The 16,040-nt window shown below is 39.3% G+C and overlaps 2 protein-coding genes across 5 annotated transcripts in view; one reads left to right on the top strand and one right to left on the bottom strand.

Moving 5' to 3' along the window:
• chst15 (carbohydrate sulfotransferase 15) overlaps positions 1 to 12,942 on the top strand; it is a 30,466-nt gene extending 17,524 nt beyond the window's left edge. For 2 of the 4 annotated variants that reach the window (XM_020605156.1, XM_020605157.1), the window contains 6 exons: positions 1,317 to 1,656; positions 5,544 to 5,687; positions 8,878 to 9,034; positions 9,802 to 9,958; positions 11,290 to 11,437; positions 12,457 to 12,942. In XM_020605156.1, coding sequence (XP_020460812.1) covers positions 1,317 to 1,656; positions 5,544 to 5,687; positions 8,878 to 9,034; positions 9,802 to 9,958; positions 11,290 to 11,437; positions 12,457 to 12,656 — 1,146 coding nt within the window. In that variant the 3' untranslated portion in view covers positions 12,657 to 12,942. Of the gene's footprint in view, positions 1 to 1,316; positions 1,657 to 5,543; positions 5,688 to 8,877; positions 9,035 to 9,801; positions 9,959 to 11,289; positions 11,438 to 11,876 lie in introns of all 4 variants that reach the window. The other 2 variants (XM_020605160.1, XM_020605159.1) reach the window with 2 other exon arrangements.
• Positions 1 to 16,034, bottom strand: part of lhpp (phospholysine phosphohistidine inorganic pyrophosphate phosphatase) — a 111,627-nt gene extending 95,593 nt beyond the window's left edge. Inside the window, exons 1-2 of the mRNA XM_020605194.1 lie at positions 15,767 to 16,034; positions 13,825 to 13,920 (exon numbers count right to left, since the gene is read on the bottom strand). The gene's annotated coding sequence lies outside the window, so the exon portion shown is untranslated. The remainder of the gene's footprint in view (positions 1 to 13,824; positions 13,921 to 15,766) is intronic.
• Positions 16,035 to 16,040: the final 6 nt, after the last annotated feature.

The following is a 16,040-nucleotide window of genomic DNA, read 5'->3' as shown; positions in this document are numbered from 1 at the left end:
ATATATATAAAGCCTAAATAAGCCTCTATAAGCCTTATTTCTCACTGAATGTATTCAGAGAAACCTTAAGGATGCAAATCCTATCAAGATAAACATTTTTATCTGATCAATTGCTGTAATCCGATTGCTTCAGTGTTTTATAGTGTAAAATGTCTATTTTATTCATAATCATACAAATGCATGGCATAGATCTTTCTTTTATTTGACAAATCTCATGTGTCTTGAAGTGTAATTAAATGCTAAGTGAAAAGTTGATTCAAATCAATCTTTGTTCCTACATGCTGTCTACACAAGGTTCAGTACACCTAAGCTTGTGCCACTCCCACTGATTTCAATTTCTCATTAAATTTATTAAGAGATAAAACTGCTCTGAGAATGTGGTATAACACTTAATGTCACACCAGATAACTGCATATGTCTTTACTTTTTTTTTTTTCCAGAAGGGATTTAAAGCTCAAAGTCATCCCACATTTTTCAAACACATTGACCCTTTCTTGTCCATTTCACCTCATGGCCTAGTTCAGTTAATTGTTAATCGTAAAGATAATAGCTTGTGCCAGGGCTATCTGCAGCATAGCCAATTTCTTATTGAATAAGCTAATGAATAGGGGAGTGTGGCTGTGGGGCAATCAATACCACATCCATGGATAGATCCAGCATTAATTATCCTTAATTTCACTGTGTCTCACAGGCAGTGAGCAGGTTAGAGTAACATTTGTTGTTTGATCACTGAAAAACACTGAAATGTGACTGTTCAACTCAGTCATCCAAACTAGGTCCAATCCTGAAGACAAATAGACCCCAAAACAAAGACAAAGTGAAAATGGCTGCAGTACAGCGCAGAAAGAGTAGCAGTAACAAGTACACTAAGCATCTAAAAAGGACTACAGCTCTCCCAGTGCTCAATGGATGTAGCTCTAAACAAATCTCTAATAAAAATCCTGGAGTTCACAGCCAACACAACAACAAAAAAGTCCTTTACTTAATGTATTTGACTGCACTGTATGTGTATGTACTGTATCTGCGCACTCACTTGTGTTAATGTGTCTAGAACCAATTTACTGAAAGTCTGCCCCTCTCCAGACAGTTCCACACAGATGGCATTTGCCTACACCGGCCAAAAGAGTGGCCTGTTCACAACTTTTTAAAACTGTTTAGTCATCTGTTAAACAAATGCATTCATCCTCCATCTTGCAGCTTTAGCAATGATAATATCAAGGGTTTATAGGAGGCTTTTGGAAATGTTTTTATACATTTACTGTATAAAGTTCGGTGACTCAATAGCTTGACACTGCCTGCTTTTTTTGTCTTTATAGATGTTTTCTGTTATACCCAGCAAATTCCTGCATGGTGTTAGGAACCCCTGTTGGTATGAGGAATACAATGGGAATATCACTTCAGACCCATACAGGATAAACTTGTATGCACGCTATTCAAGACGCTTCCGGATTGTGTTTCAGCAGTTAAGGAACACTTTTCGAGAACACTTGATCCACCACAACGAGAAAATCTACCGCATTCGGTGCCTTCCTTATTTCTATATCATTGGCCAACCAAAGTGTGGCACAACGGACCTGTATGACAGACTGAGATTGCACCCAGATATCAAGTTCACCACTTTCAAAGAACCACACTGGTGGACCCGCAAGAGGTTTGGTGAGTAAAGAAACCCCTAATTTACCATGGTAGACCTCCAGGCTGGCACACAATAATGAGAGCCTGAGAGCATTAGAAGTATGAACTGTGACTCTCTATAGCATATCATTTTGGCCGCGCCACACCCCAGGGAACTTCAGAAAAGCACTTAGCCACAAACATTTGAAGGGGTCTCATCCCTAACACTAGAACCACCAAGGGTAAAATTTACCCATGTCTGTTTTTAAACTGTATTTTATTGTATTTAAACAATATATTCAAGTCTCCCAGTCTAACTTTTCCTAAATTGTGTTATGTAGCATCCCTTGTTGTTAAAAATGGTTATGTTTAAACCAGATTAAAAACAGGGGCATTTATACCTAGAAGTGCCCAGTGGGTAAACGGACTCTAGATGTTCATTTGTGAATACAATGCCTTAATACAGTGGCAGAATACATTTTTAGCATTATCAATGCAGTATTTAGGTACATGGGTAAATTTGCCCTGTTTGGCAGTTTTAGGTATACAAGGACCCCTGGCCGTTCTAGTGTTAAAGGCAGGCCTGTCTGTTTCATGAGCATAAATCTCCCATACTCTTAATGTTATCATGCTGTTAAGATGTGTGGATGGTGGTAACTAAATGTAATCATTTCTATATATTTCAAAAGCTAATTGAGCAAAAAGTCCACATTTGTACACATTTTTGACACCAAATATACGAAAAACAGCAACCACAATTTAAGTGTCTAGCTGAATGGGTGCCCTGAATGTGACATGAATTAAGCATCTCTCATTCATGCAGTTCAAGTTCCCAGTGCAGTTAAAGGAAAAATGAATATTTACGACCCATATTGTGCTGTGCATGAGAATGAAAGTAAACTGTTTATTTTCTGAGAGTTGTTAGCCCCAAATTGACAGCTCTAATAGTATATTCACAATCTTAATTGCATCCTCTATTCAACATTTTGAATGCTAATCATCTTTGTCTTTCACCCTTCTGTGTACTTTTACACCCCTTGCTAGAGAAACCTTCCTGTCCTGATATAGTTTGTTGAGATCATGTGGAGATGGTGCTCATTAACAGCTTAACTTACTGTAGACTATATACAGAAGGAGCTAGACTAATACGTGAACATGTGCAAAATAGTAGAAACCACTTGAAAAGAACATGAAAAATTAGATTAGTCACATGCTCTAAACCCATGTGTGGGTGCATTGTTTCTCAAATGCTGAATTTGTCCTCATTCCATACAAAATGTGTCCCCACTACAAACTTAGCTTGTTTGAGCTCCTAGTTTCGCACTTTGTTTTACAGCTTCCGAGCTGCTCACCCGTTTTGACACCACAGATTTTAATACTCATTTAAAATAGTGAGAGAGCCACAGGATATTGACTAACACCTTAATATTTTGACACACTTACTGTATTTCTATTTGCTGGAAATATTTTCCAGTTTAGCTGGTGGAGACGATCAGTCATTGGCCTCTTTCACTTCTGCTTTAGACATGCAAGCTACTGCCACAATTCTGGCTTACACTACTGACTTCCATGAAGTTTAAACAGGTGGTAATATGTCAGTGACTCAAACAAAGAGATAAAGCCTCAAACTGTGTGTTGAGAGGTGAGAGCTGCCTCACAGCAGACATCTGGCCATATGACGGTTCTGTCTTCTAAATGTGCGGATGCCATCATGTGTTTCCTTCACCATGTGCATCTGTGATGTTAAGAGAACCACCACAGATGGTATTAGAAGTCATGGGAGATCTGGGAGTGAGTGTATTTGAAAAGAATGAACCAAAGAGCCTTTGTATTTTACAAATCCAACTCTCACAAATGCTTTGTTCTCTTGATTTGGTTTGGTGATGGTCTGTTCTCTCCTGAGATCAGAAAGTTTTTTCAAGACCAAATACAATTGATAATTACTGTAGTCTGGGCATGCAGTAGCAGTTTTAAGTAAGTTAAGATTCAAATCGTCTTGTTTTTGTTCCCAAAGAAGGTAAATAATCATCCCAATACCTACATGCTTGTCTTTTATTACATAAACAGCCATTAAGACTCATGAATAATGAAGAATCTTCAGCAGCTCAAGAGGTAGGCATCAGGAGTGTGAGTCAGTGTGCGTGTGTCTCTCTCTCTAATGTGCGTCTGCATTTGTAAGAAGTATGAGAAATAAAGAAATGTGAAGAACAGCGTATGAACTGTTGGGCACCGATATGACTCTTGACTGATAGCACTGTTCAAAGTCAACTCTGATTATGAAATCAAAAGGAAATTAGATAATGACTTCATGCTTAGTTGGAAAATATTCTCTAAAAACAGGAACTGCACTATCACATCAGCGCAGCACAAGTACTCAGTTTTCATGGGGATTTCTGACTGTTGATGAGCACTATTCCCCTGCTCAGTGCTGACTGATAACACATTTTGTTTTGCCTGAAGCTATCTGTCAAAAATTACTTTATTTTAATAGCTTCACCAGTGGTTTTGGCATAATACTCATTGAGGGTGCTGCATACAGTATCAGCCACAAAAATGTCATCTATATTTTCACCAAAAAAATATCAAAGGAGGCTTACCTGTTCCAGCCAAAGTGATCCTTTTGGAGTTCACCCAGTTGCTGACTATGCCACAAATCCCCCTGAGACTCACAAAACCTAGATTGATGGCAGATTGATCAGTCTGCATGCACTCCTCATTTTAATGTGTTGTATTCAGTTTGCATTGATATTTGAACCTCATAAAGCCACAGGATGTGGAGGAATCGTTTGCTTTGTCTGCTATGTGATTGTGTTCTGCAGCCTTGTGATGTTGTGCAGGAGCAAACGCAGCTGTATCCAAAGGACATAGGTCCCTCTCAGTTTTGCCCCCACCGCCACTTCTCCATGCTTTCATCTTTGCTGTTATTTCCTCCATCCCTTGTAGTGTCTACTGCTATGCACTGCTAATCAGCACTTTTCTCTTAAGACATCCTTTGAGAACACTTTGAATTCAAATAGCCTTGTTTTATATTTTATTTATTTCATTTCCCTCAAGGCTCCATTCAGCTGATGCAGTGAAAAGGCGATTTGATGCGATCCATAGCAGATAACTTTATTAGAGGGGATATGTCTGCTGTATACAGTACCCATTAAGAAGACTACCTATGGACTCTTTGAAAATGGTCTGATGCTTCATTCATGTCAAAATGCAAAGCGCTGGGAAAAAAAAATGCCCCAATGCAAAACACATCAGCGCCATCACACCTTATGTAAGCGTGACCATTTTGTATGAATAATGATGCAGGCTGGGTGCTTTGAGAGTTTACTAGAGTTTTCTAATCATGTTTTCCTGTTAACTAGAGAATGGTGTTTTACTGCGACACCATCAAAGCATTACTGAAAGTAACAGATGCCTGAACTATCTCATTATCCTTATGCTGCATGGATACGCCTAAATCCTACACTGAATCTCTGCAATTGCCTAGTAAATTGTAATTACACTGTAGACCACCGCAGCTCAGATGGAAAACACATTTGATAGTCTTGCATTTAAAGCATTAACTTGACATTGGCCCTTAATAGGAAACTGTGAAAAGTGGGCAGGGACAATACGCTCTGCAAAATTTGGACTGGATCTGAACTTGGATTTTATTAAGTCATTCTGCAGTCAGGACAACACAGAAACCCCGGTGACCTCCTTCAGTGCAATCACAAAAACACAGGGAGAGGGCAGGCTGGAATAGAAACGTGTGATGGATACACACCCATTGTAGTGCTGCAGATTCTCACCCAAACCATGTCTAATCAGAATCTGTGTAGCCTCATAGAGAAAAAGTCTGCTTTTACTTCCTACAAAATACAATTTGTAATAACTATGCCAGTCTGGCTGGACACAGTTGATCAATTTTGTCTGTCTTCTCCCTGTACCAGGTATTATTCGTCTCAGCGAGGGCTTCCATGATCGATACCCAGTGGAAGACTACCTGGACTTGTTCGATCAGGCTGCTTACCAAATACAGGGCAATCTCACAGCAAATGCCAGTGGAACCCCTAGCCACCCTAACATCATCATAGGTAAGTGAAATGACATTCAAATAGGTGGCAAATGCTTTATGCTTACATTTAATAACAATTACAATCATTTACGATCTCTTGCACTCATTTTATATTGTGCCTCATACATATGTAAGTAAGACTTAAAACAGTCAAAGCCACAGGACCTCTAATAGAAGCATTGTTGATGCCTTATTTGATGTGTTCATTAATGGTAATAAATTGCAGCAAATTTTGGTATTTTCGTAGACTCATGGTGGGGGGAGAAACAAGCTATGCTTTTCATGTCATTTGTATTAAGGGACCTTGTTTGCACAGTTTAAATTCCAATGTATAAAGTCTGTTCCAGTATTTTCAAATTTGTAGGTTTTTCCTGTGGTTGCAAGTAGAGTGTGGATACCTGAACCAGACCCTCCGGGTGTCTTGCCGGGTTCATGCAGAAATATGCGGCCCCATTCATGCTCTAGTTGCAAATCATCTGGTCTGACACTACCACCAGGCGATATCTTGTTTAAAAGTTAATAGTTCCAGCCACTCAGTGACATGCTTGTCTGGTAATTGGTCCACTGTCACAATTAAAATAAATTACTAAATGAACAATTGTATTGTTAACATAACATAACATAAAAAACTAGATTCTTAAATATTAGGTCAGAACGTTTGTTAACAAAACAGAATCACACTTGATGGTATTGTGTGGTGGATAACAAATTAAACATTTTAGCAATATTTAAGTAACTATCAGGAAATATCAATCATTAGATAACTTGGATCAGAGCCAAAACATTGGGACATCCTCCTAAAGTTCCTGCATATTATCCAATGCCTAGCATTGACCTTAGTCCAGCTCAGTCTAAGCCTGAACCCCTTGTGAATTATACTGACTTAAGATTAACCGCAACACAGATGTTAGATATCAAGCACAGCTTTTCTCACTGAGAAAAATTAGGACAGGCAGTTTATCAGCATTTGTCCATTGCCATAACCACCACCATCTATTAAAGATAATCAACAAATGAGATATTAGTGAGCAGCTGAGAACAAGACAGGTTATAGCTTGTTATGCACTGCCATCTTGTAATCAGGCCACTCAGACAATTGCTGTTCAGTGTAATAGCAGTCATCCTGTTTTGTCAGTGTCACATTATGTCAGAGAACAGATTTTGCCATCCTACCTCTGCTGAATCACAATAGTTACTCAGGTCTGTGATCTGTGCATGGAATGTGCACTGACAGTACTCTGACCTCATCAGGCTGCATCCAATCGCGTTTGGCTCAGGGTGACACCACACTTGCCTGGAACTTCACTTGTAATCTTGAACTTCACTTGTAATCTTGCCTCCAATATTACAAAGCTGCTATTAAAGCAGCAGGTAGCAGGGCTGAAGCACATTTCTGCTCTGTAGAAGCTGCTCTTACTGCAGAGAATGATGGTGATTTTTAAGAGAGTCACTGACTCAGCCCTAAGGAGAAGCTCTAAGAGCCTAATAATGATGGACTTCCTTCTGCTTCACTTAGCCACTTGACTGAGGTGCCATAAAAAGAAATCATTGTTTTTTGTGTCAGGACAGCAATAATATCCACAGCACAAACCTCCTTCCTCTCTCTGCATATCCTGCTTCCGTCTATCTGTCTTCTTCCATCAACTAAACATGATCTCAAAGAGCTGCAAAGAAAAACTGATTTAAGTTTTCAACAATAGCCTTTTCACACTGGACTGAGTTGCATTGAATGCAGCTTAACATGCTGCCCTGTTTTGTTTCCCTCTTTAAGCAAATAATCCTTGTAAGGAGGTGAGTGTGCCAAAGCCCCACTCAGTATTCACACCATGCCCTGGGAGAGCCCAGCTAAGAGCAGGCCCATGGCCAGGATCTTGGGCTTCTGACAGACACCAGCCAAGACCGAGTCACTGTGAGGCTCCAGAAGCACACCAGTCTGGCTTCTCCATTTGTTTGCTCTATTACAGCCTCTCCCCATGGAGCAAAATATGCCTTTTTAATGGACACTGAGATCTCTAAATAAATTTGATCACACCGTGTATCATTTTAGACATAACAGCACTGGCAATGATCCTGTTTCACCCTCACTATTGTCATCACATAAAATAGGTCCTGGCTATCATCCCTTCCTCTGAGGAAGTTAGGTGGATAAGGCTTGTGTTGTGTTCCCTCCAAATACTTCACAGCTTCACTTCACAGATAAGAGGATAATGAAGGCGCAGGCAGCCTAATGAATCCTGGTTATCATTTCTCAGCACGCCATCATAAAGTTTCTGCTCTCAGATTGTTCAAGAAACGACATCCTCTGACTGGTTATGAGCACCAGTACTGTCATTGTGTGGACTGAAGTCATTCCACAATTTTGTTCACAGACAGAGATGCAATTACTTTTGCTTTTTTTGTTGTCGTTTGTGCACTTGCTTTAGAATCTATTCATTCAGAGGAAATTATATAAAAACATCCATGTATTTACACCTTAAATTTTTCAAAAGAAACTATTCACGGCTTGTGTTGTTTTAAAAATATGAAATGAAAATCAGATAAAACAATTGTACAAAATGTATGTAAATATCAGATCATAAAAGTAAATTTTGCAGTTCAAACACTCAGCACTTTAACCAATTATTGTATTCTTATATACTTCAGCCATTCATTTGTTTTCTTGCCACTTTAGATTTTCTGAAATGTCAGTCACAAGATATTTTTTTACTGTAAAATAAAACGCAAGTGTCTTTCTGAAGCAGAAAACTCGTCGATGCATGAGGAAATAAAATGCAGCTGAGAAATAGTTTAGAGCTTTCTCATTATTAAAATCTGCCAGTTATTTTCTTCATTGATCTGCCAAAAAAATTGCAAAAATGTCCATCACAACTTCCCAAAGCTCCAGACAATCGTCAGATTCTTTGTTTTGTCTCATCAACAGCCCAAAACTCAAAGATATCCCATTTGCAATTACATAATACAAAGAAAAGCAACAAATCCTCACATTTGAGAAGCTGGAAATATTTGGCATTTTTTGCTTAAACGCTTAATGTAATAGCACAATAGAAACCTGAAAACAGTGGACCAGCTATTCAACTACACATACTGAGTGGGAAATACTCTGAAAATGTGTATGTACATGTGTTTTGCTTTGTCTCTGCATGACTGCATAATTGTATGATGCTCTGTGTGTATGGTTTTATTTGAACCCATGTGGGTGTATTGTGCAGGAGAAGCCAGCGCATCCACCATGTGGGATAATAACGCTTGGATGTATTTCTATGACAACACCACAGCGGGAGAGCCTCCCTTCCTTATCCAGGACTTCATCCACGCCCTGCAGCCTAATGCCCGCTTCATTGTTATGCTCAGGGACCCAGTGGAAAGGTGGGAGTAATCTTACCGCCTCCTGCTACATACAGTACCTAGACTAAAATGCAAGTAAAGATGCATATACAGTCCTGACACACACACACACACACTGCCACCTTTGTGCCTCTATCATAATTGTTTACACTGCAGATACAGATACCTTCCCCGTGCATTGTAAATGAAAGACTTATTGTCACAGGGGTTTCCTTTTGCTCAGTCTCATGTAACCCAAGTTTCATTATGATGTCTTTATCAGATGCATGGAGGGCACACTGCTAAATGCCCGTGAGGCATGCTGTTTAAAATGAGATTACTTTATGCAGTTAACGTTGATTTTTACTTCAGAGAATGTCTGACTGAGTATGCGCTCTGTAATTGCCTTCGTCTGTCAAATCACAGCCTGTGCAACCTTTCCCAAAAGCAATTCTAGAGAAAATGACTTGTATGCTCAATTAGATTAACAGTGCCATTTTTATTATGAGACTTGTTTACATCCTAGCATCTCCTCAGTACAGACGGTGTGCAGCATTTCAGACCGAAAGTGTTTCTATGGCTCATGTGGCTAACATTCCTTTTTTCTATACAGACTGACATGAATTAGATCAAACTTGCAAATGATTTGGGCATTGTTTTGCTTTTTTTTTTTCTTTTTAATATGATACATTAGACATTTACTGACTCATGAGAAGTGAGATTAGCAAGGTTAGCAGAATAACTCTGGTGCACAGTCAGTCAAATTTGTTTACAAATTTGCACATTTTTTTTTTACCATTCTCTTGCAGGCTCTACTCTGACTACCTTTACTTTGGTATTGCCAATAAGTCAGCAGAGGACTTCCATGAAAAGGTGTCCGAGTCGCTGCAGTTATTCGAGGAGTGCCTTACGGAGTACACAATGCGCTCCTGTGTGTACAACACTACTGTCAATAATGCCATGCCAGTGAGTGCACCCTCCCTCTCGCTTTTGTCTCATAGCCCTGCCAAAAAGAGGCATTTAGTGACCGGCGGTGTATTATCTGCTGGGAAAAAAGAAATAAAAAGGGAGTGAAAAAGACAGATGGAGTGAAAGCCACACTTCATTAGCACATGCTAAAGCCTGCAAGACCTATTTTATGAAAGGGTTTGGCAACACTGTTGAACCACAGAGCAGTGCTGCATCTAGAGCCTCTCTTTGTACCAGGAAGTCTAATTTACCAGTGGCATAAACCTCCTTCTTCCTCCAAAAACAGAGTCCTGGTGTCAGGCAGTGTAGGGCCCCATTGTTGGGTCCCTGGCCAGCTTTTCCCACAGTGCCCTGCAAACTGGCTGACAGGGGGAGGAGGAAACTAGCCCATGCTCCCTCTGGCTCCCCCATATAACCCTCTGGGAGCAAGTTCACTCTCTGGTTGCTGGCTGAATTGTCCATCCACTAATATCTCATCAATGTTTTAGACCAGGTGAAAAGTATTACATCTGTCCTTGCAGAAGTCTCTCATGCCAGTGTTTCCCTGATAAAAGTTTTAAATCTCTGACTTGAATCCAGAGGAAAAAGGCACCAGCATGAGAACATGGCTGGCCTTCATTACTGTACGAAATTGATTCAACAAAACAAATGATGCTGCTGCGGCTTGTAAGCATTTATTCTGAATGGCCTTTCAGTTTTGCTATAGAAGCAAAAGTGCCTAATTCCAAGGTTAATGCATACTGTTCCTTAATGAGCTGTCAAATGGGAATCTAAAAACCCATTCCAACAACAACTACCGTAGACTACTTGAAAATGAAATTTCACATAAGGTCGGTAGCTAAATTATTTTTGGTCTGCAAATAACAATTGTTTTTTAATATAATCTGTAATCATGTCTTTATATTGCTTGTTTTATTTGGCCAACAGCCCAGAACTCATAGATAATAAATTTACAATGACATATAAAAGAGTAAAGCAACATATCCCTACATTTGAGAAACTAGCAACAACAAATGTTTGGCAATTTTGCTTGAAAAAAAAATAAAAATACAATTAATGGATCACAATACCAGGGTGAAACAAAATATCATCTTGTAGGGGCATCCAGTGAGTATCTGCTCCACTAGCAGGTGGTGATGCAAAACTCCACCGCTCAAAACACATGACACCACCATATTCACATGTTAGAGATGAAAGACAAAGCTAGTGGAATTCCCTCCCTATGAAGTTTAACCATGCATACGCTACCATGTCCCACAGCTGAATAGGAAGTTTCTTGGCTAGAGCTCGGTTTTCTCACACTAATTCTTTTGTTTTGTTTCTCTCAGGTCAGATTGCAAGTTGGTCTCTACAGTGTGTACTTAATGGACTGGCTGACTGTCTTCAGCAAGGAACAGATTCTGGTCCTGAGGTTGGAAGACCATGCCTCAAATAGGAAATACACAATGCACAAAGTCTTTGATTTCCTTAACTTGGGTGAGTGAGTGACACATCAGTCATACCTCACCATCACACAAAACAGAAAGACACTAAACACAGTTAGGGATATGGTAAAACTAAATGCATGCCACTGACTGATTATTAGCAGTAGCACTAGTTTGAGTGCAGATTAAACAAATATGCTTCTGCTATTCTCTACCATGTTAACAAAGACGAGTGCATGTATTGCATTAAAACAATCTATTAATGTTGAAGTGCTTAAGTCATGTACAGCCACTCAGTGAAGAAAATTTTCTTTTTTCTTTGGATACAGTCGCAATAGCAATCTACTGTCTTACTTAACAGGCCCTGCCAAAGGCTTTATGACAAAACTCATTTGTCTTTTATCTTTGCATTAAAGTTACTCAGAACACAGCAAATGTTGCCAAACTTTTGCTTTTCAGTTTATTTTTCCTGTGTTTGTGCACCTTGACAGTGGGTGAAGCTGCACCAGTAACTTCTGCTGTATCTAGGTCAGACCAAGTAACAATCACCACACAAGTCTCAGCTGCATGCAGTCACATTAACGGACAGCCACACACACAACACTACAATGTACTGACATAGGATGTTGTTTAGTGTAGCGGGTCTACCAAGTCACAACAGTCTAAGTGTCTCTGCATGTCTCTCGTGCGTCTCTGAGTTGCTCAGCTCACTAAAAACATGATTATTTTGGATAATTCCCTAAACAGTAATAACATGTGATAACACTAATGTTTGTCCACCATGTTTAGTAAGAAAACTTGATATATTTTACATCTTTTGATGTGGTGTCCATTCTTGCACTGTGGCTCTCTTAGTCAAGGTTGTAGGTTTGTCTCAATGAAGCCATGAGGAACATTAACAGAAAGCCGTCGCTTTACAATCAGCAGTATTACATATCCTGTGTCTAAAAAGGGCTAGTGATGTTTCAGAATCCTTTACTGTACTTTCTTCCATTTGTTTAGTGCTGTGGCAAAATCTGCAGTGGCCCAGAAAGCAGGGATGTGAATGAAGTGTTTTTGCGTATTTTATAGGGCCGGTGACAAAAGAAGTAGAGTCAGACATCACAAGAAGTCCAGCATCAAACACCAGGAGGCCAGCTGACAAAAACCTGGGACCCATGCTCCCCATCACTAAAGAGATCCTGAGGGATTTCTATACACCGTTTAATGAGAAACTGGCCAAAGTGCTGCAGAATGACTCCTTCCTCTGGGAGAACAACTCAAGACTTTGAAAATCCCATCTCCCCTTTACTTCAGTAAAGAAACCACTGACTTTTCCTGATTTTTACACTGACTGACACCCAGCCTTGAGTTCCATCTTTCTCAAGTGCCCATGAAAATATTTTTTAATTAAAACATTTTTAAGTTATAAAAGCAGATAAATCAAAGATAGAAAATAGCACAAGTGTGTATGGCAACTGTGTGTGCAAGTGAATGAGTGAGTGAGTGGAAGAAATGTTGGCAGGTATTGACTGTTTCTTTTGTGACCAGATGTAAATAGTTAAGTCACATATATTAAAAGTCCTGTGTTGTCTTTTGAAGTTTGGTTTGATTCATTCAAAGCTATTGTGACTCACATAACCGAAAAGAACTAGAATATACCAAGCAGATAAATGATTTACATTGTGCCTTGAAAATAATTCAGGTCTGGAATGAGTGTTACATTTATTGAGAACAAGATGAATGGCATACTCTGTCATCAGAGCATGATCAATCAGTGAAACACCAACACCCTCTATTGGGAAATACTTGTAGCTACATCAATTGTGGTTGATACTATTAATAACATACTGTACCAAAGGCTAAAAATGAAGTATCAAAAGGGCTAAATGCAGTTTTGAAATGTAATCTTCAGCCAGGGACATACTGTATCAAAACAGTTTAAAGTAAATTAAAGGAGCTAACTGATGATTAATTGCTTTTTGACTGAAGTCAACTAAGTCAGTTTGCTGAAGAGCAGCCGTGTACCGTCATAATGATTTCCTCTCCTTCTGGTGAAAGTTTATCACAAGCACAAGTAACAGCAGCAAGCCAAATTAAAATGTCTGTTGGATTTAAGGCTAATAAATCTCACAAATAAATTAAGTAACTGAAACAAAGATGATTTTTGAGCACCTTAAAGACACAGCTAAGATAAGAGCAGATCTAAAGCAATTTGATGTATTTAAAACCATTGTCAAGCACTGCAGAAAAATTTAAATTATGGAAATATGAATAAAATAGAATAATCTGAGGTGGGAACATGCTCATTCTCCACACCAGAGGGCAGACAAAACTTAAGAATATACAGGTGTAAATTGAACAATGTGGAAATGTTCTTGCTTCAACATCTAGATGTTTTTGAGTGCTTTAGAAGCAAAAAACTGCCTCAATTTTAGAAAGAGGAGAGAGAAAAAATACCTGTCAGAAGTCAAGTATCTCTGGGAGCCCTCTTAAGTCGTTCTCCAGCCTCCAGAAACAAACTCATCCAAATACCACTGGAAAACCTCAGGAAACCTGCAATCACACAGATTTATTGAACAATATGAGATCCCATTCTTCAAAGCCACTCTTTTACTGTACAACCTGGACATATATCCTCCTCACTGGACTCAAAACAATCGCACTAGAAAAAAAGTGACTGCAAGTCATTTGCATATTGTGTTTGGAGTTGGAGTCCATCTGGTTGGCTGAGGTTCTGCTTCAATGAGAGAAATCACAAATATTATCAAGGCTTCTTTCAACCTTCTGTCCTGTATCAGAACGCAGTGACTGACTGGAAACTGGACAAATACTACCACTAGAAAAACTCCAGAGATCATCTGAAACACACATTTAGGCTGAAATTCCACTCTTTTATTTGCCTTTGAATTACATCTGTGCCGAACTTTGGCTTTGGCATGCCAAAAACACAACTTACTATCAAGGGAAATGCATTTTTGAAATGCATTTACTGTCAGTGTTCATGCTGTCTGTTGGACAAAAGAAGAATTCTTTCAACCAACTCATAACAGATGTATAATGGTAATACAGAGTTGATGTTTGAGCTGCAGGCTGTGACCTCATCACATCAACAAACTCATTGAAGCAGAGGCATCATTCTGTTGAAAGGGGCCACTGTCATTAGGGAATACCATTGCCATGAAGGGGTGTACTTGGTCTGCAACAACGTTTAGGTACATGGAATGTGTCAAAGTATCATCTACATCAGTGACGTGCGGTGAGGTTGACAGCTGGTGAGGCACTAACTCTTTTACAGTCAGATTTACAAATACAAATTGTCTGTTAACAGACAATGCGTTATGTTTTATATCTCATATCAGCATTCTTCACACAAACGTGACCCATATTTAATTTGAGGTTAAAATTTATTCCAATTGAGCTTATTTCTAACTAGAAATAATAAAAGTTTATGGTCTTACCTTTACTTGTGCATGAAATCCATTTGTCGGCTGGTATGTATTACAAACCCTTTTACCGTTCGATTCCAATATTAAAACAAATGTTTTCAATAAAGAAGATCCTTCTGGACAAAAATGTCCAGACTGTCAAAAATGTTTTGACTGAAAGTCCACATTTGCGAACTTTCTCCGCTTGGAAATGTAATCTTCCATTTTGATAAGGGAGCATATAATCAGAGTGTTTGAAAGCATTTTATTTGCGATATATAGAGGGACAGCGACACACTATTTGCATCGCATACAGTTTGTGAGGATTACACGATCCACCGAGAGGCACAGCAAAGTGCTGCCTCATCGCGCATCTCCTCCATGTATTTGACCGGGACATACAGAAATTCTGCTATTCTTTATTGGAAAAAAATGCCTTCAACATCGGATTCGAACGGCAAAAGGGCCTACAACACACACCAGCCAACAAATATTAACATTTATTATATTTTATGGTTAACTTTTTTTTCTTTTCAAGATTGACAGGGCAGGCAGGTGAGGCAGAGCCTCCCCTGTCAATCTTGACAATCGTGACCGCACGTCACTGATCTACATGAACTAAAAGACCCACTGTTTCCAAGCAGAACATTGCTCAGGGTATCTCACTGCCTCCTTCCCATAGTGCTTCCTCTGATGCCATCTATTTCTTGGCCGTTTCTCTGCTTCTAGCACATCAACTTCAACTGTTGACTAATATATTCCACCCATTGACAAGTGCCATTGTATTCACTTCAAATGCTAGCCAAGCCATGTTGTGGCTTGTCAATATATAAAAACAATCAGCTGCGAGGCGAAAACAAAGAAGAATGGATGGCAACACAACAGCAGCCTAGCTAACTTCTATGGCTAACACAAGCAGAGACAAGACAGTGAAGTAATACTGTATATCGTTAGCGTTAGCAGCGTAAACTTACACTGCTTAAGTGACTCTCGTCATAAACCCGTTGGCTGCACAGCTACCAAGGTCCCAGGGCAGAAAAACAATAGTCACTCCGGGTTAAAGTAGAGTTTAATGCCAAGAGCTAGCATTAGCTAACGGGTGACAGGACCAATTACTTGAGAAGCTGTCCCGGAATAGCAGAGAGCAACAAACAAAATGATTTCCAATTAAAACTGTCCTAAAGCAGCATACGGTACACTGTATTTCTACTGCTAGTGACCTAGTTTGTTTAGCAACGTTAGCTATTT

The sequence above is a fragment of the Monopterus albus genome, unplaced genomic scaffold (genome assembly GCF_001952655.1).
Source record: "Monopterus albus unplaced genomic scaffold, M_albus_1.0 scaffold69.1, whole genome shotgun sequence".
In the NCBI taxonomy this organism is placed as follows: Eukaryota; Metazoa; Chordata; class Actinopteri; order Synbranchiformes; family Synbranchidae; genus Monopterus; species Monopterus albus.
The sequence above is the reverse complement of the archived record's forward strand: the minus strand, read 5'-3'. Positions and strand labels throughout refer to the sequence as shown.